This window comes from Leuciscus leuciscus (genome assembly GCF_965113295.1).
Source record: "Leuciscus leuciscus genome assembly, chromosome: 16".
Taxonomy (NCBI): domain Eukaryota; kingdom Metazoa; phylum Chordata; class Actinopteri; order Cypriniformes; family Leuciscidae; genus Leuciscus; species Leuciscus leuciscus.
In genome coordinates this window covers 37,856,735-37,883,741 of record NC_138740.1, presented here as the reverse complement: position 1 = coordinate 37,883,741, position 27,007 = coordinate 37,856,735, and the positions used below count along the sequence as shown (strand labels likewise).

Here is a 27,007-nt window from a genome sequence, read left to right as displayed (position 1 = left end):
GAGTAAAACACTTTCCAAGGACACTCAGACAGATCTGGTAAACAAACAGATGTTTCTACAGCTCTAAAAGATAGGTATTTTACTGATTAAAGCACTTTCCAAGGACACTCAAGTTAAACAAACAGATGCTTTTGACGTGGACTCGGTGTTCCTGGCTGCTGATTGGCTGAATTTAAATACATATAAATGTAATGTTCTGAATGGCTCAAAAAAGAAGCAGGCATGTTCTACTGACCAACCAAAGAAGGAGCTGGATGATTTTGCTTAATCTTGTGTATAAATATGAGCCTTTTTTCCATAATAAACTTGAGAATGTTATGGTACTACACAGTCTCTGTGTCTGCTTGATCATTCTCACATCACAAGGGTTGAGGCGTCTGTTTCCACCTGATCACTGATAGCTGAGGCTGCAGATAGTCTACCTGAAAATTAATCTAACAATCAGTATTTATTTTATCAATCAGGCCAGTGCTGTAGCAATGCATCACTTCTTTTCCATGATGTTTTCACTGCTAGCCATTATTGGGCATGTGAGCAGTCAGTCCACAGAAGGTCGTTCTGAGCGGAGACCTTACAGATCTGAGCTGACGGTGTCGAACGGAATGAGTTGGGGATCGTGGGGGTTTAAGAGCATGTGTCCAAGTGGAAGGTACGCCGCAGGGTTTAGTCTGAAGGTAAGTTGGGCATTGACTCTATTTTGCTAATATGGGGGTGGATGAGTGCTTCAAAGGTTCAAAACTGTGGAGTTGCTGTTTGTCATTTAATTCCAGGTTTCTCCAGGAAACTGCACCTGCTTAAGATTGTTAAAGTGTCTGTGTAATACTAAAGAGCATGAAGATAAATGTTACTATGGGTTACTATGGGTATTCAAATTGGAAGATTGTCTCAATGTTGTTGTTTTAAGGTGGAAAGACCTATTGGTGCTGGTGATGATACGGCGCTCAATGGGATTCGTCTTCACTGTGTCGATCGGTCCAAAGGAGCATCAAGCATAAATGACTACACCTCAATTGAGTCTGACGTAGGAAAGTAATGGACTCAGATTATTACCAATTCTTGCATTAAGTGTTTAAACTAGATAAGTAAATTGAGGATTTTCTTGAAAATAATAATTGATTTGATCAGGAAACCTCTTTGTGTTTTTTCTTCAGGTGGGGTGTGTGGACAGATATCAAATGGTGTAATTCGGGATACTTGACAGCTTTCCAGCTGAGAGTTGAATCTCGCCAAGGAGCTGGAGATGATACGGCCGCAAACAACATCAAGTGAGTGTGTGGTGCTATAAGATATAACATCTCTTACCCATTCTGGTTTTATTTTGCTATTTAAGGACTCAGTTTTCCCCCATCAATAGTTTAGTTAATATCACACACGCAGTCGTGCTGCTGTTCAAGATTGTGATTGCTGCATGTGATCATGTGACTGACATTTAATCCAACAGCACAATTACATATTTTATCATAATGTTGTTTTCCAGGTTCACCTGCACTGGAGTTAATTATCTGGAGGGTGACAGCACAGCCTGGGGCGACTGGGGCAACTGGAGCCCAACCTGTATGGGAAAAGGAATCTGTGGCATACAGACCCGGATAGAAGCGCCACAGGGAATAGGAGACGACACCGCTCTCAATGACGTGCGCATGTTCTGCTGTGATTAAGGTGATGTGATCACAATCAAAAACTCAGATCTTACTAATAGTGACTGCAGATCAACTAAATCAGATTTTTCTTTCAGGTGTAAGAGGATGACAAGAAGAACAGCAAGAAGGTAAAATGTATTGTAATTATTGATCATCATACTATGATAAACTAACAAACCATGTCATACAACAGTTTTGTAATGGAAATCTGTAAAGTCAGCCGGTCATTATCACAAAATAAAGCCTAACTGAATGATCATGACATTTACATCCCACCTATTATTGGAGTTGAAATTATTTAATTCTTTCTTGTAGGTTAGTGATTCTTCTGAAGACTCCTGAACTTCTGCTGTCAGTCAAACGGTTGTCAAATATCAGCATTAAAGACTTTCTAAACAGAACCTTGTAGTTTCACATTGTTTTGCACAACACTTTACATCAGATCGTTCATTACATTAGTGCATGTGGCAGATGGTCTAAAGTTACTTGTACTGCATTCAAAGTAATTGTCTTATCCGTTCATGCATTTGTAACCCTTGACTCACGTTAAATAGGTAAGGCGAAATTAAAAGTATAGACCAGTTGCTAGGTTCAGCAGGATTACCATAGGAACTACGGTGAATGTGCAATGAAATGGCTGGAGGCAAAGAGTAAGTAAGAAAAAGTATTATTTAGTAAACAAATAGAAATAAAAGCAGTTCAAAATAAACAATATTTAACAATAAGCATAGCCGGCATATGCAACACAAAAAAATATCCCCAGTCCCATTGAGCTCAGTTTGTCTTTCGTATGTTATAAGTCAAGTCAATTGTCTTTATAGTTCAGTTCCTTTTTTCCTTAAAAGTGGTGTTAAGTCATTACCACTCGGCACGGTGGGAAAAAGTGGTTCTTCGAAGTTCAATCCAGTTCTGGGCACAGCCTCGCCAGCGAGAGAATCCAGGAAATCCATCCAGGGTTTTCTTAACCATGTAATACTAGCCTGCACAACAATAATGGTATTATTGTTTAAAGCTAAATAAAAGTCTGTTATCCTATCTCTTCTCAATTGCTATAGCTTTGTTTATCTTTTCTCGTATTACCATACTACAAATATACAGTAATGTTTTACATGCATGTTTTTAACTCAAATATCTTTTTTATATTATTCAACCATAACATTATGATTAAATATTTTTAACCAATTAGCATATTCATTTTTAAACAAATTTTAACTTTCTGTACATCATGAAATGAATTACACTAATGAATTCAGATAATCTCCTTCAACAATCAACATTTCTATCAGTAAAACCTTATCTGTGCTACTGGGTTTAGCATTACAGTAGAATTACTGTACACTTTAATATGATAAACCATCAAAATGTACAATCAACCTCAAAATAATAATTACATTGGACCAAAAATAGTACAAAAATAACTAAAAGTGCTTCTCAATATTGTTATGAACTAAAATAGCATTTGGTATGATCCATGTCTTAACCAAAAATAGCTTTTACATTGCTTTCAAAACAAAAAAACGGCACTCGCAATTAGCGTTAGCATCGTGCTTATTTTAACATGCTCTAGCATGTTTTCCTAATTCTCACATGGCACGAACTTACCAAGATGAGGTATCCTGAGGAACCAGCAAGGCAACAACAACACAGCCTCTCCAGCTCGTGCTCCTTCACAAACGACCCAAAAGTTTTAGCTCGGACCGTCTACAGCCTGTCTCGCTCATTTCCCGCGTGCAAAAGGCCGGAAACTAGTGAGTGATCCGGTCTGCAGCTTGGAAGGCGGGACTAATACCATTCTTCTTCTTCTTCTTATATAGGATTCCGGCAGTGTAGACGCTGCTGAGCGTATTACTGCCCTCCACAGGTCAGGGTTTGACTTAAATTCTTACATACAGTCCTGTATCATGCAAGAACTGAAGAACTGCGACTAATACCATTTCCAACAAATCAAAAGGTCATTATCACCCAACTTGACCGTGAAAAACAGGAAAATAAAGTTTGAGCGAGGGAATCACATTTCCTCTTTTCAAAATAAAAGTTTTTTTCAAAATAAAAATGCATATATATAAATACAGCAAAAAGGAGAGAAAATTACCCATTTTCTCTACTGGGTTACACATTCACTGAGAATGACCAACATACTCTACAGCAGGCATAGGCAACTCCGGTCCTGGAGGGCCACTGTCCTGCAGAGTTTAGCTCCAACCCTAATTAAACACACCTGAACAAGGCAATCAGTGTTTTCAGGATTACTAGATAGATACAGGCAGGTGAGTTTTTTTCAGGGCTGAAGCTAAACTCTGCAGGACAGGAGTTGCCTATCCCTGCTCTACAGGAACACTACATTAAATTAAAGTGTAATATTGTCAATCCGTTACCCTAAACTTTTTGCCTTTCTAAAGATATAATTGTATCCCAATATATAAATGTGTGTTTTTAGCTACAATTGTACAATGCATATTCAGAAAATGATTTGATGCAAAACAAATTCAAACCTTATTTTAATATTTGAGAAGATTGTAAACCCACTCCAGCAGCAACTATCACAAACGGTGCCAGAATCAAGAAGAATTTATGAATCAGAAATCAAACATTATTCTTTTCCTGAACACACAGACGCTTCATGGATCATATTTGCTTAAATGTGCGATTTCTGCTTCCCAGTATCTCAAACCTCATGAAAGATAAAAAGTGTGAATAAACTTTTTTAAAGGGCACATGCTTTTACTGGCAATTCAACCTGATCAGTGTTTATTTAAATGATGTTTAATTAACAAAGTTCGGGAGGAGCACGTTCAGATAATTAACACGAGTGGAGAGCACTCAGCAATCAACGATAAGAGGGTATATACTCAGCAGTCTCACCTCAATTGGTTGACAGAAGAGTCATCTGACCCTAACTCATACCGTCCTATAGCACTCACAGCAGTGACCTGTAAGATTATGGAGAGGATGGTAACTAACAGATTAGTATATTTTTTAGAAACTAGAGGACAATTTGTTGATGTACAGAATGGTTTTAGAAATGGAAGATCTACAATGGAGTCAGTTGCAGTTGTAGATCAAGATATTAAAAGGGCATTTAGTATTTAGCAATTCCTTATCCTTTAAGAGGATAAGGAAAGAGAGGAGGAGAGGAGAGGACGCTGGCGTTGTTTGTTCGCCGCTTCTCCGCCCGCGATCTTTAATTGCGCTTATAGTTTGATTATATATTTTTAAGCTTGTGCTATTTTTACGAGCCTTGTGCCTTTTACGAGCTATTTTTACTGACATAAGGTGCACACCTTTTATACCAGTGGGGAAGCTGGGTAAGGCTATGTTCACACTTAACGTCTTTTTTGACAAGAAAAAGTTGACAACGGCGTTTTTTTAGCAAAAAAAAAACGCTGGCAGCGTTCAGTTACAAATAGCAACCGAGCGCGTCTTTTGTGGCTGGCGCATATACTGACGCGTCTTGACCATGCGTCAACATACGACGAAAAGGGTACCCCCATAACGTCCATATGTGACGATTCGGGTTATGGGTAGGTTTAGGTATGCGTTAGGGTACCGCTAGGAGGCGCTGCTGGTGCGCTTCTGTCTGCGTCTCATATTGACGTTAAAGGGGTACCCTTTTCGTCGTATGTTGACGCATGGTCAAGACGCGTCAGTATATGACGTTTTGGGGTGAGACCGTGCTGCTATAACAAGAGCTGGAACAGTAGCCTAGTGCTGTGTGATGCAAAAAATGTCGAGAAAGAGAAAGTTGGCTCTTGCGTTGGCTTTTGAAGTTACCGGGGAGGAGAATGTCGGTTCACAAAGACGTTTGTGGGTGCACAACAGACAGTTGTTCTTGTTGTTATGGAAACGACAGGTCTCGCTACTCGCTTGTCATTGGTCAGCTGTCAAAAAGGCGCTTGACGTAGGGCGTTCTTTTCAGAAAAGTTGAACTTTTTTCAACTTAAAAAGACGCTCTGAGCTGCAGAAAAAGACGCCGGCGGTGGCGTCTAAAAAAGCGCTCAGGACTTTTTTGAAAAAACGGTTTACTCCATAGGGTTATAATGTAGAACAGACGCTGGCAGTTTGAAAAAAGACGCTAAGTGTGAACATAGCCTAACTTGGCATCTACCTGCTACAGATGACTTCCAGCTCGCAATCACACCGGGATTTAACATCCTCATCATTAAAGAACTTGGACTTCTTTGCCGCCCTCGGCACATTCATAGAGGCTCCGGTAGAAAATTCATCTTTCATAACCAGCCAAGCTGCTCTGCTACAAACATCCCATCTCTCTGGTCATCTGTTGCATGTCTGACGTCTGCATTCATCACGGAAATGTCTGATCTCCTAACAACACTCTGTACGACCTCTGCTAATACGATAATCCTGGGAGATATAAATATTTATGTCGACACCCCCTCATGTTATCCCGCTGCTGATTTTCTTCAGCTGCTAGACTCCCTTAACTTACAACAACATGTTGATGTCCCCACACATTCCAGGGGACACACACTCGATTTGGTTATATCTAACTACGCTCCTATCAGCAACCTACATGTTTATGATCTTGGTGTTTCAGATCACAGGGTCGTGTCAATGGAGTTGCCCTTTCCTTCCTCCAATACCAAACCAAAGCGACAGATCCACTACAGAAAGCTGAAAAACATCAATGCGGGTGCCCTGGCCCAGGATCTTCAACATCTCTCCTCCGGCTTTACTGACTCCCTTTCTGTTGCTGACTCAGTGGGTTTCTACAATCGGACTGAGCAGTCTTCTGGACTTTTACGCACCCTTAATATCCAGGTCAGTCTCATTCACGCGCTCAGCACCCTGGTACACCTGCGAGCTGCGAAAGATGAAGACGGCTGGGCCTGTCCTTGAGCGGCGGATGAAGGCCTCTGGACTGACTGTTCACAAACAGGCATACAGGGAACAAAAGAAGGCATATGCAGAAGCTCTGAGGGATGCACGTTCCAGGTTTTATTCCACTATCATCAATAACAGCCCCGGTAACTCCAAACAACTTTTTTCAACAATAAACCATCTTCTCAAACCCCCCTTATTGTCCCACTCTGAGACCACCGCGGAGAGGTGCAACATGCACATTACTTTTTTCAAACAAAAAGTTATTAACATCCGCTCTCACCTCTCCACCACCGCTGTCCTTACCCTCCCAACGGTCGACCCACCGCTTGAGATTGTTCAGCCCCTCTGCTCTTTCTCTGATGCCACACAGGAAGTAGTGGAGGACGTCATCAAAAAAATTAAGTCGTCCACCTGTGCCTTGGACCCTTTCCCTTCAGCACTGCTGAAGGCAAACATTTCTGCTATCTCTCCATTCATCACTAAGATCATAAACCACTCCCTCATGGTTGGCCATATCCCATCAACATTAAAAACTGCTGTCATCAGACCTCTACTGAAAAAACCCACTCCGGATCCAGAAGTTCTTTCTAACTACAGGCCCATTTCCAATCTTCCATTCCTATCAAAGGTTCTGGAAAAAAATAGTAGCAGCACAACTTCATGTTCACCTCAAACACAATAACTTGTTTGAAAAATGTCAGTCTGGTTTCCGTCCTGGCCATAGCACAGAAACAGCCTTGGTCAGGATCACCAACGACCTCTTGATGGCGGCAGATACTGGTTTCCCATCTCTGCTCATCCTCTGGTCCTGGACCTAACAGCTGCTTTTGATACAGTAGACCATAACTTCCTCCTCCACCGGCTGCACTACATCACTGGACTCTCAGAAAATGCTCTCAACTGGTTTATTTCATACTTGACTGGCAGAATGGAGCACGTCGCCCTGGGCAAAGCAAAATCACACAATCACAACGTCACCTGTGGTGTCCCTCAGGGCTCTGTGCTGGGCCCTACACTCTTCTCCATTTATATGCTCCCGCTTGGAAAAGTCATTAGCAGACATGGTATATCTTTCCATTGTTATGCTGATGACACACAGCTTTATCTCAGGACAACCCCCACTTCTTCTGCTCCCTTGCCAGCATCCACATTGACCACATGCCTGGAGGAGATAGAGGTGTGGATGAAGCTCAATTTCCTTCAGCTAAACAGTTCCAAAACGGAAGCCATCTTAATTGGCACACCACATCAACTCTGCTTGTCCACCATCAACAGTATTACTTTCTCTGGCCAAAACATCACCCTTTCTTCATCTGTCACCAATTTGGGTGTTAAAATGGACTCTCAACTCACTTTTGACACCAACATCAAATACCTCTCTAAGACATCATTCTACCACCTAAAGAACATAGCTAAGCTCCGTCCAATACTCAACCTGGCAGATGCAGAGAAGCTCGTCCACGCCTTTGTCTCCTCCAGGCTGGACTACTGTAATGCGCTCCTTATTGGGATCTCTAGTAAAAGCATTCAGCGACTCCAATATATTCAGAATAGCGCTGCCAGGATCCTGATGAGGGTGCGCAAGCATGATCACATCACCCCCATCCTGAAATCTCTTCACTGGCTCCCTGTCCCATTCAGAATTGAATATAAGGTTTCCCTCCTCACCCATCAGTGCATTCACGGACATGCCCCCCTTTACCTACAGGAACTTCTCTCTCACCAGACCTCTTCACGCACTCTCCGCTCTGCAAACACAAACCAGAACCAAGCTCTGTAGCATGGGTGATAGGGCCTTCTCATCGGCTGCCCCGAGGTTGTGGAATGCCCTCCCTGATCAGCTGAAGGCCCAACAGACTACAGATGTTTTTAAACGAAACCTGAAAACGCATCTTTTAAAAAAAGCTTTTCACTAAATGTATTTTCTTTAGGTTTAACTATTTTTAAATCTTGATTTTTCATTTTTATTATTAGATTACTATATGCTCTGTAGCACTTTGAGATTGCTAATATGTAAAGTGCAATACAAATAAAATGTATTATTATTATTATTATTATTATTATAAGGAAATAGTAGCGAGTGTATTTCTGGATATTGAGAAGGCTTATGATTCTTTGTGGAAGATTGATTAAAATTTTTGACATGGGAGTTAGGGGACGAATGTTTAATTGGATAAAGGAATTTTTAATAAAAAGAACAATTCAAGTAAAGGTTGGTAGTGTTAGTTAAAAGACTGTGGACATAGAGAATGGAACCCCACAGGGAAGTGTAATAAGTTATTAAATATAATGATTAATGATATCTTTGGTAAAACAGAGAGATGATTCGGGTTATCTTTATTTGCAGATGACAGGGCCGTTTGGAAAAGAGGGCGTAATGTAGAGTTTGTTTTAAAACAGATACAAAGAGTGTTAGTATCTGTAGAGGAATGGGGAAATACATGGGGCTTCAAAATCTCTGCTTCTAAGACTAAATATATGATATTTGGTTTTAAAAGAAAGTTACCTAATATAGGGCCATATATGTATGGGTCTCCATTAGAGAAGGTAAAGGAAAGCTGGATTTGTATGGAGCTTATAATATGACAAAATGATTTGAATTTGAATTGTGTAAATTTGAATTATTTGCAAGTGTAATCTAACTAAATTGAATTTTAGGTGGTAGTTTAAATAGTTCTGAATTTGATTTTTTTTAAACGAATATTGAACGTTTGAAATTTAACAAATTGAAATGTTTTTATGGCTGAATTTTATAGACATGTATTTTCAAACAGCTAGTTTTTTTGTTCTGAATTCGTATAGTGCAAATATTCAGTTTAAAAAAATACAGATTCAAGTTTTCAAGATGAAGAAATTCGGAACTTCAAATTCAGTTTTCTAAAATTGAAGTTCAAAAATTGAAGTTCAAAAATTCAGATCTTACAGAAAGTAGGTCACAGGTCATCCACAGGGAAGAGTAAAGGATCTCAGATAAGTCGAACAGAGCATTTTGGCTGCACTGCAGTAGTTTTCTGCCGCAAACGCGGTGGTGGTTCAAGAGAATCCGTGTATCTTTCGTTCAGTCGTTTTTTTATTTAATATTAAGAGTAGAAAAATGAGAAAACAGCTTGAGTATTAGATTTCTTCTAATATTCTAGTAATAATAGTCCGCTGCAGCAGTTGCACGGAGGTTACAAAACGCGTGTATTGCAACTATAGGCTACATTTAATTTTCTCATCAAACAACTAGACTAACGAATGGCTCGGCACAACAGAAGAGCTTAGACAGGGCTTTCTCTCTGTGTAGACCAGCAGTTGGTCTGAATTTGCCTATTTTCTCGACTGTATAGGCTAAGTCTCGTTTTATCATGAAACACGCTGATTTATTCCAAAGTGACTCAGGCATATATAATGCATTTAATGTTAAATAATCTAAATGTTGACTTTCAAAAGTAGGTGCGCCAAGAAGGCTATTCTCTGTATTTTGGTTCATTTTTGGTGAGCGCCAGAAAGATCTAAAGAGACCGAGACGCGCTAAAGCAGCGCATCATGTTGTTTTATTTATTTTTCAATGGCATGATATTTTGTAGTCATTTTGAATGTACACAAATAAAAATATACATTTTACTGTTTCGGATGATGTCATATTATCTGTATGACTAAATAACAAGAGTATTAAGTTATTTCCCAGCAGTGGAACAAATCCAAGTGATGGCGCTCGCGCATCGCGCTCTCACACAACATAGTAGGATATCAGTTCTGGCGTTGCTTCATATCGCAGACTGTTCATTATCAAAATGAAACACAGTCAACCAAACATATAAAAAGTTATTCTGCATAATTTAATTGGTCTGTTGTACAATATAAAGGGCAAGCTGTGCCACACACAGTCCCACTCCAATCATTTCCCTTGCTGTGAAGACGCTGATTTAGCCTATAGGCCTACGTGTATTTTGGGACTCGACTGAAGTATGAAGCCTTCTTTATATTAATAGTTAGCATCCACATGTTACATTGCAATGAAAACTTTTGACTGAATGAGAGATGCGCGACCGTTTCGATTTAAATAAATTTGTTTAGGCTTGGCGTTTATAAAGGGCACAATATAGGCTATTTTTATAGTCTGTAGCCTATATATTATTTTATTATATAGCCTACATACTTATTTTTCATTCTTGTTGTTTTTTGCATTCATTTGTCATAAGGGAAAGTAAAATAGGCAACACATAACCTACATGTTAATAGTGTTTATCATGTAAATGCTTTTATTTTATTTACAGGTCTTTTACACTATTGCTGAATAGGCTGATATAAAAAAAAATACAAATAATTATGACGCCTTTCTCTTATGAACTTGAATTTTAGAAAACTGAATTTGAAGTTCCGAATTTCTTCATCTTGAAAACTTGAATCTGTATTTTTTTAAACTGAATATTTGCACTATACGAATTCAGAACAAAAAAACTAGCTGTTTGAAAATACATGTCTATAAAATTCAGCCATAAAAACATTTCAATTTGTTAAATTTCAAACGTTCAATATTCGTTTAAAAAAAAATCAAATTCAGAACTATTTAAACTACCACCTAAAATTCAATTTAGTTAGATTACACTTGCAAATAATTCAAATTTACACAATTCAAATTCAAATCATTTTGTCATATTATAAGCTCCATAGATTTGGGGTATATGTGGAACAGCTAGGGTTGGAAATTGGTCGACGTATTTCTAATGGAAGTTCTGTTCTCACTGCTGAATTAATGGTGGCTCTATGGTGGATTGAGGAAGTAAAACCTAGAGAAGTCATTATCTGCTCTGATTCTGCAGCTGCTCTAGAAAATTTAAAAGTAGGAAAAATCTAAAGCTCGTCCTGAATCTTGAATGTGTTTTTTAGAATTAGATTTGACTGCAACATTGGGGTGAGGGGGAATGAGCGGGTGGATAAAATTGCCTAAAGCCAGGAAATATCCTTTCTGGGGATAGAGCTGGACTCCAGGTCTATGGTGGTGCGCCTGACGCGAGAACGCACGACAGCGATCCAGCGCTTTGCAGCGACATTCACTATAGGGAAGAATCTTCCCCTCAGAGTGTTTCAGAGGATGATGGGTCTCATGGCCTCAGCCTCGACGGTGCTGTGACTGGGTCTGCTACACATGCGCCCCTTTCAGCTGTGGCTGAAACGGCGTGTACCAGCGCGAGCGTGGACGTCAGGTTTGCTTCGTCTCATGGTGAATCAGACATGCGCAGCAGCTCTGAAACCGTGGATGAGAACCGGCTGGTATCAAACCGGTGTGAACCTGGGCGCCGCCTCACAAATCAAAGTAGTCTCGACAGATGCTTCCAACACTGGTTGGGGCGCCCTTTACGAAGGGAGACCCTCCATGGGCTTGTGGTCAGACGCAGAGAAGCATCTACACATAAACTGTCTAGAGATGAAAGCGGTCAAAAACGCCCTTCAGTTCTTCCTCCCCGTGTTAAGGAACCACCTTTTCAGGACAGACAACACGTCAGTGATGTCCTATATAAATCACCAGGGCGGCCTCAAGTCCCGGAACCTTCTTGCAATAGCAAGACGCCTCCTCATATGGGGCCAGCACAACTTGCGCTCGCTGAAAGCGGCTCATGTGCCGGGCGTCCTGAACGTGAGCCCAGATATGCTATCCAGGGCCAAGCTCTCCCCAGGGGAGTGGTCTCTGCATCCCATGACGGTGCAAAATATCTGGGCAGAGCAGAGGTAGACCTGTTCACGTCGCAAACCAACGCTCACTGCCCGATGTTCTTTTCAAAAGAAAGGGAAGCGCTGGCCCTAGACTGGCCCAGACGCCCTCTCTATGCGTTTCCCCCGGTCACCTTGTTACCACAGGTAATCAAGCGAATCAGGGAGAGCAAATGCTCGATACTCCTGATAGCCGCGCTATGGGAGAATCAAGTTTGGTTCCCAGAACTGATAGAACTGGGGAACACAGCTCCATGGCCGATTCCGCTGAGGAAGGACCTGTTGTCCCAGGCCCAGGGCGCAGTTTGGCACCCGTACCCCGAGCTGTGGGCCCTACATGTGTGGGCGATCAACTATCATCATTTCACCTCCCAGAGGGAGTGCTGAACACGATCACACAGGTTAGAGCTCCGTCTACTAGATGGCTCTATAGCGGTCAGTGTTCGGTGTTCGGTCAGTGTTCGCTGAATGGTGCTCAGCTCATGACTTAAACTCGCTAGATTGTGAGGTAACGGCGGTGCTCTCTTTCCCACAAGAGCTGTTGGATAACGGGAGAACCCCATCCACGCTCAAGGTGTATGTGGCGGCTATAGCGGCTTTTACGAAGCCTGTGAATGGCCAGTCGCTGGGAAAGAATGACCTCGTAATCCGTTTCCTCAGGGGTGCTAGGAGACTGAACCCTCCTCGGCCACCCTCGGTTCCAGCTTGGGACCTTTCCACGGTCCTAGAGGCCATGAAAGGTGGACCATTCGAACCATTACACGTGGTGGAGTTAAAGTACCTGTCCTTCAAAACCACTTTTCTGCTGGCACTAGCCTCAGTAAAACGGGTGGGCGACCTGCACGCGCTCTCAGTGAGCGCTACGTGCCTGGAATTTGGGCCTAATGACTCTAAGGTCATCCTCAAACCAAGGCATGGTTATGTCCCGAAGGTGCTTGCGACTCCGTTTAGAGCGCAGGTTATTTCCCTTTTGGGCCTCCCTGCGTCCGACAGTGAGGCTGGGGTTAACTTCCTCTGCCCAGTAAGGGCTTTAAGGATTTATGTGCAGCGCTCTGCTGCCTTTAGGCAAACAGAGCCGCTTTTCGTTTCGTTCGGTGGCCGCGTCAAAGGGCTAGCCATCTCGAAACAGACCCTGTCCAGATGGATAGTGGATGCTATCGCGTCAGCTTATGCGTCCAAGGGCCTGGATTGCCCCTTGGGGGTTAGAGCCCACTCGACTAGAGGCATGGCCTCGTCGTGGGCATGGACAAGTGGGGTCTCACTTCATGACATTTGTATGGCAGCAGGCTGGGCCTCACTGTCTACATTTGTAAGGTTTTATAACCTAGAAGTGCCCGCCTTACAGGCCAGGCTGTTCTCAGTCTGATTATACCATATTAACCTTGTCTACCCAACTCAGTTTGGTTAGACTGTTGATATGCTGCAATGTCCTGTGGGCTTATGCAGTTTCAAGGTTGATGCCTTAACTGTATATATGTGTGCGCACCTATCTCACATTACCGAGTCGTCCCTCCCCGTTCTGCCGCTTCGTGTTTATTCCACTTTACATGAGCCCCGGGCTTACTGCCCTTGGGACATTAGTGTTGGAATTCCGCACGCACAGCGTTATACATGGGGTTCCCGTAGCGTAAGCTAAACGTACGCAACACGAGAGTACTCTCGTAAGAGAACGACACTCGGTTACAAACGTAACCTCGGTTCTCTCTAGAGAGATAACGAGTGTTGCGTAACCTGCCGTGCTTGTGCTGCATTGTGGTTTCGCTTCTAGTCGACTGAAATCATTGTGCAACCTGGGTGATGGGTATTTATAGGCTTTGGCCACACCCATTTTGGCAGGTCATGACGTAGTGCGGGAAGGCTTCCCATTGGCGCTGGAGTCATGCCAAGATGCACTGATAGGCAAGGCAAGGCAAGGCAAGTTTATTTATATAGCACATTTCATACACAATGGCAATTCAAAGTGCTTTACATAGAAGAAATTAAAATAATAAAAAGAAATAAGAATAATTAAAACAGTTTAGAAAAATTAAATAAAATACAGTACTTTTAAAAATAAAAAATAATATTATTATAGATCTTTCCTTCAAAGGATTCCCTTAAGACTTAAATCTTTCCTTCTTTTAACCTTCAATCTTCTTACGACTTCCATCTATCAACTTTCCTTTAACTTTCTTTTCTCCCTCATTTACTCACACGTTCTTTTCACTTTCTTTAGCACTGCGTTCACATTCTTTCTCGACTTCCATCTATCAACTTTCCTTTAACTTTCTTTTCTCCCTCATTTACTCACACGTTCTTTTCACTTTCTTTAGCACTTTAGCACTGCGTTCACATTCTTTCTCAGACGAAAACTTTAATATCGTCATTTAAACACTGTTCTACTTTCAAACCCACATTAATACACGTCACTTTCACATTATCACTTTCTTTTACCTTCTGAGTGGGCATTTACAGTTTCGGGCTAAATGCCCTGCTGACATAGGAGAAATTAAAATAATTAAAAGAAATAAGGATAATTAAAACAGTTTAGAAAAATTAAATAAAATACAGTACAGTACAAACAGTCGGACGAACAGCGGCACAGTGCTCATTCAGTAAATGCATAGCTAAACAGAAGTGTTTTGAGTCTGGATTTGAATGTGACCACTGTAGGAGCACATCTGATCTCTTCTGGAAGCTGGTTCCAGCTGTGGCTGGCATAATAGCTAAAAGCAGACTCACCATGTTTAGAGTGAACCCTTGGTATTTCTAGCTGATATGATCCTAATGATCTGAGTGATCTGTTGGGTTTATATTCAGTGAGCATATCTGCAATGTATTGAGGTCCTAGGCCATTGAATGATTTATATACCAGTAATAGTACTTTAAAATCAATCCTAAATTTAACTGGGAGCCAGTGTAAAGACCTGAGGACTGGTGTGATATGTTCATATTTTCTGGTTCTGCTCAGAATCCTAGCGGCAGCGTTCTGTATGAGTTGCAACTGTCTTATGGTCTTTTTGGGAAGGCCAGTGAGGAGTCCATTACAATAATCCACCCTGCTGGTGATGAAAGCATGCACAAGTTTCTCTAAGTCTTGCCTGGAAACAAAGCATCTAATTCTTGCAATATTTTTCAGATGATAGTATGCTGATTTAGTTATTGCTTTGACATGACTACTGAAACTAAGGTCTGACTCTAGTGTCACACCAAGATTCCTGACTTGATGTTTAGTTGTTTGACCCCTAGAGTGAAGGTATGCGTTCACCTTGAGAACTTCATCTTTGTTTCCAAACGCAATAACTTCAGTTTTGTCTTTGTTTAATTGAAGAAAGTTTTGACACATCCAACTGTTGACTTCGTCAATGCATCGGCACAAGGAGTCAATGGGGCTGTAATCATTAGGCGATAGGGCTAAGTACAGCTGTGTGTCGTCTGCATAGCTGTGGTAAGCAATTTGGTTATTTCTCATTATTTGGCTCATTGGGAGCATATACAGGTTGAACAGGAGTGGTGCAAGGATTGAGCCTTGAGGGACTCCGCATGTCATGGATGTCCACTCAGACTTATGGTCTCCTATACTAACATAATAACCTCTCCCATCTAAGTATGACCTGAACCATTTTAGGACTATCCCAGATAGCCCCACCCAGTTTTCCAGCCTGTCAAGAAGTATGTTATGATCGACAGTGTCAAATGCAGCACTGAGGTCGAGTAGTACCAGCACTGATAATTTGCCTGAATCAGTATTTAAGCGAATATCGTTTATTATCTTTATGAGCGCTGTCTCTGTGCTGTGATGCGGTCGGAAACCAGATTGAAAATTGTCAAAGTAACCATTTGAGCTTAAGAATTTGTTCAGCTGATTGAAGATAACTTTTTCAATGAGCTTGCCTATGAAAGGAAGATTTGAGATCGGTCTATAGTTGCTTAATATGGTCTTATCCAGATTGCTCTTTTTCAGGAGGGGCTTGACAACTGCAGTTTTCAGGGAGTTTGGAAAACTCCCAGAGAGAAGTGAGGCATTTACCACTTCTAGAAGATCTGCTTCTAAACTGTTTAGCACACTTTTGAAAAAAGATGTGGGAAGTGTGTCAAGAGCGCATGTTGATGTTTTAAGGTGTTGTACGGTTTCTTCCAAAATTTTGCCATCAATTTCTTTGAAGTCAGACATAGTAACTACTTTCTCAGGTGGTCTGATCTGTCTGACCTCAGTGCAACTCAAGGATGTGCTGATCACCTTTCTGATATTATTGATTTTCTCAGAGAAGAAAGAAGCAAACTCACTGCACTTGCTGTTTGAGAGCATTTCACTAGGAATCTGGCTTGGGGGGTTTGTCAGTCTCTCTACAGTAGCAAAAAGAGTGCGTGTGTTGTTTAAATAGCTGTTTATAATATTTGAGAAGAAAGTCTGTCTAGCTTTGCCTAGTTCCATATTGAAAGCATGCAGGCTGTCTTTGTAGATGTTATAATGGACTACAAGTTTTGTCTTCCGCCACATGCGCTCTGCTTTTCTGCATTGTCTTTTCATATGTTGCACTGCTGTTGAGTTTCTCCAAGGTGCTTTTTGTCTGACACTCTTCTTCCTGACTTTAACAGGAGCAATATCATCAATTATATTTTTAACTTTTGAGTTAAAAGAATCAAGGAGAAAATCAACAGAGTCAGCAGATATGCTTGGTGTTAAAGATATAGCCTTCATAAATAGTACACTAGTGTTCTCATTTAAGCATCTCTTCTTGACAGACACAGATCTAGCTTCAATGGCAGGAGAGATCAATATATCAAAGAAAATACAGAAATGATCAGACAGTGCTACATCCTTAATAACAATCGATGAAATGTTTAGACCCTTACTGATAAGTAAATCTAGAGTGTGTCCATGATTGTGTGTGGGTCCATGTACATGCTGAGTCAGATCAAAAGTTTTTAAAACAGTTTTGATTTCTTTTGCCATATTGTTTTCTGCATTATCTATGTGAATGTTAAAATCTCCAGCAATGGCAAAACAGTCAAACTCTGAGGTAATTGTTGATAACAGTTCTGTAAAGTCCTCAGCAAAGGCTGGAGAATATTTTGGAGGCCTGTAAATAATAAGTAAAATGCGAGGAGCACCTTTTAACACAGTACCCAGATGTTCGAAAGACGGGTAATTCCCAAATTATATTTGCTTACATTGATAGATATCTTTAAAAAGAGCAGCTAGACCCCCACCTCTCTTAACAGCTCTGCAGACACTCATAAAAGTAAAGTTAGGAGGGGCTGTTTCATTGAGGATTGTTGCACTGCAGCTGTCTTCTAGCCAGGTTTCATTTAGAAACATAAAGTCCAGGTTGTTTGTGGTTATTAAGTCGTTGACTAGAAGTGATTTATTTTTAAGTGAGCGAATGTTTAAAAGTGCTAACTTAACAGTCAGCTAAGACTGTTAGGTTAACTGTTACTGTTAAGACTGATAGGTTGCAGCAGTTGCTGCAGAGCAGCCAATGGGCGCGCGAGCTGTCTCGCCTATGTCTGCCTGCTGCAGCAAATGCGTTTTACATTTTGGAAAATTAAGGATAATTTTCTTGCTTCAGTATTCTCGAGAAAAGGACTTTTCCCGTAGCGTAAGCTAAACTTACGCAACACTCGTTCCCTCTCTAGAGAGAACCGAGGTTACGTTAGTAACCGAGTGTCGTTTTATTTTGTTTGGATGGGTGTTGTATTATGTTTAAGATCTGTGCCTCAGTTTTCTCTGTTTCAGTTAGTCTCCTAGGCAAGTTACAAATCGTCGCTGTCGGGCGGAATCCTCGTATCTCCAAAACCATTATTTTTCAGGAAATTAAAAAAACTGCATATTTTTTTAGTTATTAAACATTGTATCGTTAAAGTTGGTAATATACCTTATATTGCTATCATATACTGTTGTATACCAACATTAACACAACATTTCCCTAAAATAATGTTTAATCGGAGATACGAGATTTATGACTTGGGAGCGGGGAGATACGAGGTTACGCTGTCATTGATTAGAATGGAACGGACACAGACGGCGCTGCTGCCAGCAGTGTTCATCACAGTCTGCGGTCGCGTTCAGCCTTTTGATAAGAGATAAGGCTTTAAGAGCTATTCAAATCTAATGATTGTGGTTACATACATCTTCCTAAACTCCATTTTAAACGTTTAAGAGATATGAGTGATGCAATACCAAAATATTAGGCTGTCTAAAATAGGCGGAAATTAATCTGCACGCAAACAAAGTCTGCGGTCGCGTTGAGCCTTTTGACAAGAGAAAAGGCTTCAATAGTTAATCAAAGCTAACGACCGTGGTTACATACATCTTCCTAAACTCTATTTTAAAGGTTTAAGAGCTATAAGTGAAGCAGAACAAAAAATGATGAGCTGACTAACGTTGTCTAATAGGTGGAAATTTACCTAATCTGCACGCAAATTTACCTCCGTGGCTCACGGGCTTCCTTCTGCACCGAAGCATTACAGCTATCGATTTTTAACAAAACAAGCCAACTAAAATGTATCTAACCTAACTATTTTCACTCGTTATTGTCTAAAAAACAGACAGAGTTATGCAAAAATAGGCTTAACTTACTGGCGCCAGTAGACAGACCCTTTTTCTCCCATAAATAAAACCTGCTACTTGGGGTATTTTACATGCACAGTGCCAACTTCGAGTCAGTAAAATAATAATAAAAACAATCATTTAAAGCTGGTATCCAAAACATTTAATTCAATTCAAGTATAATATTAGATACATTTTAAAACTTCAATGCACAAGTATAATAAGCCTAATAATAAGCCTAGTAATACGTAGACATTTAAAATGCATCAATAACTGATATCATAGTTTGACACAGATAAAATCAGAGTTAAGGCTTGCTTTACGTGTTGCTCGACGAGGGTTTCTTAATCGTTGCGAGTTTCAATCCTGAGGAGACAAAATGCCGCGAGGCTCCCGCCCGCCGTGGAGTGAAGAAGAGGTGGAGTTACGAGGATTCTCAGACAGTTGAAGTGTCCAATGGAGTTACGAGATTTGCTCTCAAGCTATTTTCAACACTTTAGATTGGTTAATAATTTGTAAAAATAACAGAACCACGTGGGGACTGACCAATAGCATCGATTTGTGAAAAAATATGAAATTGACCAAATTTGGACATACGAGGTTTCCGCCCGACAGCGACGAAATGGTTAAAGTTGTCACAGGCTTTTCACATTTCTTTTCTTTTTTTTTTTTTTTTGGTTCAGTGTCAGTTCTACTTTGCGTTTTAAGTTCTTTTTGTTAATAAAACAAAGACTGCTGTATTTAGAGCTTTTTCTCCTCATTGCAACCAACTCATATTCATAGTGTTCTAATCAGCCATCTTGGTTGAGTTTGCTGTTGAGTTCAAGAACATGAAGAGGCCTTGAGAAGGATTTTTTTAAACTTGGAACTTGCGTCAATCAAGAAGATTAGAGCCTAACTAGAAACTACAGCCAGTAGTAGGAGCTGTTCCGCATGTTTTCAATCCGCCCATAGAGGGTGGGGATCTCATTTCACAGAATGTATAAATAGTGTCAGCCATCTAACAGGCTCATGTCAGTGGAGAAAGCTGGTGGATACACACAGGTGTATCCTACGCGGAAGCAGGGGCGTCAGACAGGGGGTAATAGTGGAACTGAGTAACAGGGGCCCTTTGGCAAAGGGGGGGCCCCACAAAGATATATTGATATGTATTGGTGTTGTGAGGGGCCCACCTCTTGGTTCTGTGACCGGGGCCCAACATTTGGTGCTACACCCCTGCGCGGAAGTGTTTTATCAACTAAACGTGATGCAATTATAAATTCTCCTCCCCCTTCACATCTGTCACTATCATTTTAATTTATACTTTAACTTTGCAGTTTATATAAACCACACATCTCACAGGTTCCAACAGGGTATCTTGCTTTATTATAATTCATAAACCGATCGGTCTGTGCAGCGCCGGTTCAAGTCGAACAAGCCTTAAATCTCCGATGCCTAGAGCTGAGGCAAAGAAACCCCAAGTGAAAGACAACTCCTTTGGCTCAAAGCGTGATTATCTGCTGTATATATATACACTCACCTAAAGGATTTTTAGGAACACCTGTTCAATTTCTCATTAATGCAATTATCTAATCAACCAATCACATGGCAGTTGCTTCAATGCATTTAGGAGTGTGGTCCTGGTCAAGACAATCTCCTGAACTCCAAACTGAATGTCAGAATGGGAAAGAAAGGTGATTTAAGCAATTTTGAGCGTGGCATGGTTGTTGGTGCCAGACGGGCCGGTCTGAGTATTTCATAATCTGCTCAGTTACTGGAATTTTCACGCACAACCATTTCTAGGGTTTACAAAGAATGGTGTGAAAAGGGAAAAACATCCAGTATGCGGCAGTCCTGTGGGCAAAAATGCCTTGTTGATGCTAGAGGTCAGAGGAGAATGGGCCGACTGATTCAAGCTGATAGAAGAGCAACTTTGACTTAAATAACCACTCGTTACAACCAAGGTATGCAGCAAAGCATTTGTGAAGCCACAACACGCACAACCTTGAGGCGGATGGGCTACAACAGCAGAAGACCCCACCGGGTACCACTCATCTCCACTACAAATAGGAAAAAGAGGCTACAATTTGCACGAGCTCACCAAAATTGGACAGTTGAAGACTGGAAAAATGTTGCCTGGTCTGATGAGTCTCGATTTCTGTTGAGACATTCAGATGGTAGAGTCAGAATTTGGCGTAAACAGAATGAGAACATGGATCCATCATGCCTTGTTACCACTGTGCAGTCTGGTGGTGGTGGTGTAATGGTGTGGGGGATGTTTTCTTGGCACACTTTAGGCCCCTTAGTGCCAATTGGGCATCGTTTAAATGCCACGGCCTACCTGAGCATTGTTTCTGACCATGTCCATCCCTTTATGACCACCATGTACCCATCCTCTGATGGCTACTTCCAGCAGGATAATGCACCATGTCACAAAGCTCGAATCATTTCAAATTGGTTTCTTGAACATGACAATGAGTTCACTGTACTAAAATGGCCCCCACAGTCACCAGATCTCAACCCAATAGAGCATCTTTGGGATGTGGTGGAACGGGAGCTTCGTGCCCTGGATGTGCATCCCACAAATCTCCATCAACTGCAAGATGCTATCCTATCAATATGGGCCAACATTTCTAAAGAATGCTTTCAGCACCTTGTTGAATCAATGCCACGTAGAATTAAGGCAGTTCTGAAGGCGAAAGGGGGTCAAACACAGTATTAGTATGGTGTTCCTAATAATCCTTTAGGTGATTGTATACACCTCTTAACTCGTTGATTGGGTTGATTATCTGAATGTGCTCCACTCATGTTGGTTTGATTATCTGAACGTGCTCCCGAACTTTGTTAATAAAACATAATTTCTTAATATGCCAAATATGGTAGAGTTTGATCTTTGAGTACAATGATTGGATGGAATGGACATCGTGGTTAATGATTCTTGTGTATAAATATGAGGCTTCTTCCTCATGGAATTATACTGTCTCTGCTTTATCATACTCTGCAAATAGTCTACCTAAAAATTAATCTAACTCTCAGTATTCAGGCCAGTGCTGTAGCAATGCATCACTTCTTTTCCATGATGTTTTCACTGCTAGCCATTATTGGGCATGTGAGCGTTCAGTCTGCAGTAGGGATGGGGAAATGAAGCCTCATGAATCAGTGACTACGTTTACATGCATCCAATATCCGGGTTATGGTCGGGTTAAGGTCACTATTTGGGTTTCTGAAACATTCAGAATAACGCGTTTACATGCGTGAGCAGAGAGAGATACTCCTGTATACATGGAATTTACAATATCCCGATGTAAACGGCGACGCGCGGTTAGCGTCTGGACGTACGGACTTCCTTAAGACGCAATATGCGTCATTTCCGATTCTTTTTCCTGTATCCAAAGACAACAACAACAGCAGCAGCACGCGGATAATGAATAGTTCGGGGCAGATAGCGATCGCCTTTGTTTGCACTTTCCTCCTCGCTCCAAAAGTGTGGTGCTGTGCTGCGTCTCGCCATGTTTACCTCTACTTCTTGTTTACTTCCGGTATACTGCACGCGGGTTTCTGTATGCGCCGTCCCTACTCAAAAGACCAAGATTCCTTGCGAATAGAACATGCGCAGAACACAAATCAATGTCCCTTTTGATGGGGATATGCCGATACGCGTTTACATGACCAAATATTCGGGTTAGAAAGGGGGTACCCCAGGTATAATATCCGGGTTTTTAAAAACCGGGATATGAGCATATCCGGGTTTTTGCTGGTGTTTACATGGCCGTGCGCGACCGGGTTATTGCTAATATCCCGGTTTTGAACGGGTTATTGGCTGCATGTAAACGTAGTCACTGAGGCATTCCCCTGAGTGTTCCGGGAAAAGATTCAAAGCTTCGAGAGTGTCGAGAACAGCGCCATCTGGTGCTTATTTAAAATAAAGCAGCCAGAAGTCTGTGTTAAAAGCTCTGGCAGATGAAGCAACCACAACACACTCCATAGTTTCAATGTAATGTGTACAAATAAAAGCCTTACATGTTTGAAACACAAAATTGTATGATTTGTTCATTAAATAAATTCATTTTCTCTCCTCACAAACACATCAACCAGACTGAGCCAACAATAGGCTTGTTTGAGATGCGCCTTGCCTCGGCTGAAATGTATGTGAGAGTAGGCGGCTGCAGTGAGAGGAGGAGTGAAAAAAGTGCAGGCAAGCGGGACAGATCTCTCTTCTCGCAGTGGATCTGACACCTGTGAGATCAAAGATGGATATCGCGGGATTCACGGGATTCACGCTCGTGCACGGTGTTGCTAATAAACTGGATGTAATTTAAGTTCTGTTGCTTTTATATGAGAATAAATGTAATGAACAAGACACCCAAAGTACTTGTTTAATTCCATTCCAAATACATGTTTATCAAATTTTTTTTTCTTTAATACAGACATATGTGTTTTTTTATTCTTTTTTAAAATAAAAAATACATTGCATAACCCATAGAGATCGCACTGTCAGATAGTTTGGGAATATTAATATAAATATACACACAAAACATGATATCAGAGTTTTAAAATCAAACATTTTAAAAGAGAACAATACATCACGGTTGTTTAAACCAATCAGCATTAAGCTGTGTCGTCAAGCAAGTCGTTTCCCATCATGCTTTTGATCAGCGCAGTCGGTGGAGAGCAACTGCGCTCGACTGCAGAATCCGACACGTGCACCTTTTGCTCGCGAGAGATTTTTGACATACGTCAGCATGACATCAGAGCAAGGCGGACTGCACTCGGACACATTTATAACCGGCATGCATCTCGCGCTGATCACCGGTGATCGGTTCTGCACAGATTTTGCTCATCTCAAACAAGCCTAATGACTCGTTAAATAAGATCTGGGCACCCAAAGCGAAACGTGCAAGTGATTGGACAGAAAGTGAGGCTTCATTTGTCGTCGATCACGTGACACTAGTAAACCAATACACCCCCCGATACGGGCTTCACTAGAAATTAGGCTTGTTTATAAATAAACTGAGAATTTTTTTTATTTATTTTTTTACAATAATAATAATTTTGATCAGGCAACCTCTTTGTGTGTTTTCTTCAGCTGGGGTGAGTAGACAGATATCCAATGGTGTCCTTCTGGAGTCTTGACATCTTTCCAGCTGAGAGTTGAATCTCCCCAAGGATTTGGAGATGATACGGCCGCAAACAACATCAGGTGAGTGTGTGGTGCTATAAGATATAACATCTCTTACCCAGTGTAAACCTCTTACACCATCTCTTACCCATCCTGGGTTTATTTAGCTATTTAAGGACTCAGTTTTCCTCCATAAACTAACTCAGTTTAGTTAATATCACACTTGCAGTCGTGCTGCTGTTCAAGATTGCAGTGATAAAGCTGTCGGCTGCAGGTGATCATGTGTCTGACATTCAATCCAACAGCACAATTACATATTTTATCATAATATTGTCACATCTGAATTTTTTCCAGGTTCACCTGCAGTGGAGGTTTTGTGCTGGTGTGTGACAGCAGCACAAACTGGGGCGAGTGGGGCTTCTGGAGTCCAAAGTGTCTTGGAAAAGGAATCTGCGGCATACAGACCCGGATAGATGAGCCACAGGGAATGGGAGACGACACCGCTCTCAATGACGTGCGCATGTTCTGTTGTGATTAAGGTGATGTGATTGCAATCAAAAACTCAGACTGACACACACTGCAGATCAACTAAATCTGTTTATTCTTTCAGGTGAGAGGATGATGGCAAGAAGATCAAATGGATGGTAATTATTGATCATTATACTATGATAATCTAACATAAACCATGTCATACAACACTTAAAAAAAAGTTTTTTTATTTTTATATGCAAAGTCAGCCGGTCATTATCACAAATTAAAGTCTTACCAGATGATCAGGACATTTACATCCCGCCTATTATTGAAGTTGAAATGTATTTTATCCTTTCTTGTAGGTACATCAGTGCTGCTAATTCTATTGGCCAGCCCTGTAATGTGTGGAGCTGAGGCAAGGAAGGTCCAGGCTTACGGGTTCTAGTAAAAAAAAAAAGTGTTTAGTTTTCTTATAATTTAGAACTAAATTTAATGCATGTAGATTGAGCTGAATATTTTCAAATGCTTTTTGTAGCTTTAAAATTGTCTCAGCAGGTGATTTTGCAGAACAATAGATAATGGTATCATCAGCATACAGGTGTATTTTTGCATTAAAAACATTTTCACTGAGGTTATTAATATATACTGTAAACAGCAAGGGCCCCAATATAGAGCCCTGCGGTACTCCAGAATTAACAGTAAGTTTCTCAGACATGTAGTCATTTAGATGTATATGTTGACATCTGTTATTTAAGTAGCTACTGACCCAATCTATAGCAGCATCAGAGAGGCCACTGCAAGCCAACCGTGATAATAAGATGATTTACTGTATCAAAGACTTTTGTTAAATCAATAAATAACGCAGCACATGATTTACGATCATCTAAAGCACTGATTATGTCATTAAGTACTTTCATTGTAGCGGTGGTAGTACTATGATTTTTTTCTAAAGCCAGACTGAAAAACAGATAGAATACTATTACTAACCAGGAACTGTTTTAATTATTCACTGACGAGATTCCAAAATCTTAGCTATCACTGATAATTTAGAGACTGGACGATAATTGTCCAATTTAGATCACCAGGGTGAGGGTCACCACCTTTCAGCATTTGTAGAACCAGGGCAGATTTCCAATCTTCAGGAACAATATTCTGTTCCAGTGATAAGTTTAAGATGTAAGTCAATGGCTCAGCAATGATTTCTGCTGCAAATAAAAAAAAATATGGCCTCAATCTCATCAGGGCCTGCAGATGTACGAATATCCAGTTTTTTTCAGCGCCATTAAGACTTCATGACTCATAATAGGCTTAAAATTAAATCTAGGACTATAGTCTTCCCTTGAGTGACATACGTTCAGAGTATTTTGATCAGACAATCCACTAAATATAGATCCAGCTGATACGAAATGCTTGTTAAAGCATTTTACCATTTAGTTTCTATCGGTTATTTGCCTTTCATTTATTGTTAATTGGTTCGGGAAACCATTAGATGATTGAGTGTGGGACAACGACTTGAAGGTTTTCCAAAACTTAGTTGGGTTATTTAGATTTCTTGTTGTTTCATTAAGATAAAACTCAGGTTTTGGGCTGTGCATCTATTTCTCAGGGCTCTAAAAGCCACCCAGTCCTTTTCTTGGCCAGTTTTTCTAGCTCTGGCCCAAGCTGAATTCCTTTCACGAAAAATCTCAGACAGTTCATCAGTGAACCAAGGATTATCGCGGCCCTTCACTCTAAACTTCTTGATAGGTGCTTATTCATGACCTTTAAAAATAATGTATAGAAATACTGCCATGCAGAGTTCACATCCCAGTCACATGCAAACAAATCATGTTAAAAAACTTGAATATCAAAGTTCTTAAAACACCTTTTTTTAATAATTCTAGGTTTTACTTTTAGAATCGTACAATTTCGTATAGCTGCTACAGCACAATGATCACTGACACCGTCTGGAAAAATTCCTATGTGGGTGAATTTATGGGGTTTATTTGTTAGGATGACATCAATTAGAGTGGATTTGCTTGGGTTATTAAAGGTGCCGTAGAATGGATTATTTTATTATTTTATAATGTTTCCTGGGGTGCCCTTATAATGTTAGTATGTTTTTTAGATCAAAATTGGTTATAATTTAGAAATAAAAGGCATATTTCCTAGCCTGATTTCATCTATTGATTTGAACACTCTGTTTGAAGGGGCGTGTCTGCTGTGAGACTTCAGTGTTGTTGCCCACTGCTGTGATTGGCTGACATGCTTGCATATGAAATATCTGGCATTACATGTAGAGCTATCTGGAAAACTTTTACTATTACAGCTTTTATACGTTTTTACTATTACAGCTATCGGGATTAACAAATCATGAGAAGTTTTTTTAAGTATTTAGATCTATTCCCATCACATAAAAGGTTGCAGATGAGCATTGAGCAGATGACAGCCTGTTGATCGCGTGAATGAAGATCTTATCACTGCAACGCGATTTACTGATGCATAAACAGTGTTGAACGACTTTGAGAGAAAGATTATCTGTCTTTGAACTTGAACAATTACACATCAGAAATTCACATAACCCACTGGTTCTTCAGAGGCTCGGATGAAGGAGCTAAAAAAATACTTTTGTGTTCATTTGTACATCCAAACACTGAGCAACTGCCATGCTTCGTTCGCTCGTTTGCAAGCCATGATGTCTCTCGAGGAAAAAACAATATCGCGCTGGATCTAGATAACACAGTGTAAATT

General features: G+C 40.7%; 2 protein-coding genes across 3 annotated transcripts in view; both read left to right on the top strand.

The window, feature by feature from the left end:
• Positions 1–295: 295 nt before the first annotated feature.
• The window catches only part of LOC309476897 (vitelline membrane outer layer protein 1-like), a 41,247-nt gene continuing 14,535 nt past the window's right edge, over positions 296–27,007 (top strand). The window contains exons 1-6 of one of the 2 annotated variants that reach the window (XM_082140053.1): positions 297–674; positions 905–1,029; positions 1,152–1,265; positions 1,478–1,659; positions 1,736–1,768; positions 1,956–2,041. In XM_082140053.1, coding sequence (XP_081996179.1) covers positions 480–674; positions 905–1,029; positions 1,152–1,265; positions 1,478–1,658 — 615 coding nt within the window. In that variant the 5' untranslated portion in view covers positions 297–479 and the 3' untranslated portion in view covers position 1,659; positions 1,736–1,768; positions 1,956–2,041. Of the gene's footprint in view, positions 675–904; positions 1,030–1,151; positions 1,266–1,477; positions 1,660–1,735; positions 1,769–1,955; positions 2,042–27,007 lie in introns of those variants that run through there. The other variant, XM_082140054.1, reaches the window with a different exon arrangement.
• Positions 18,166–26,427, top strand: LOC309477560 (vitelline membrane outer layer protein 1-like; the record flags this gene model as incomplete). The annotated part of the gene is made up of 3 exons (XM_082140834.1): positions 18,166–18,210; positions 23,787–23,887; positions 24,161–26,427. 3 exons carry the CDS (start codon positions 18,166–18,168, stop codon positions 24,342–24,344), a joined length of 330 nt encoding a protein of 109 aa, XP_081996960.1. The 3' UTR covers positions 24,345–26,427.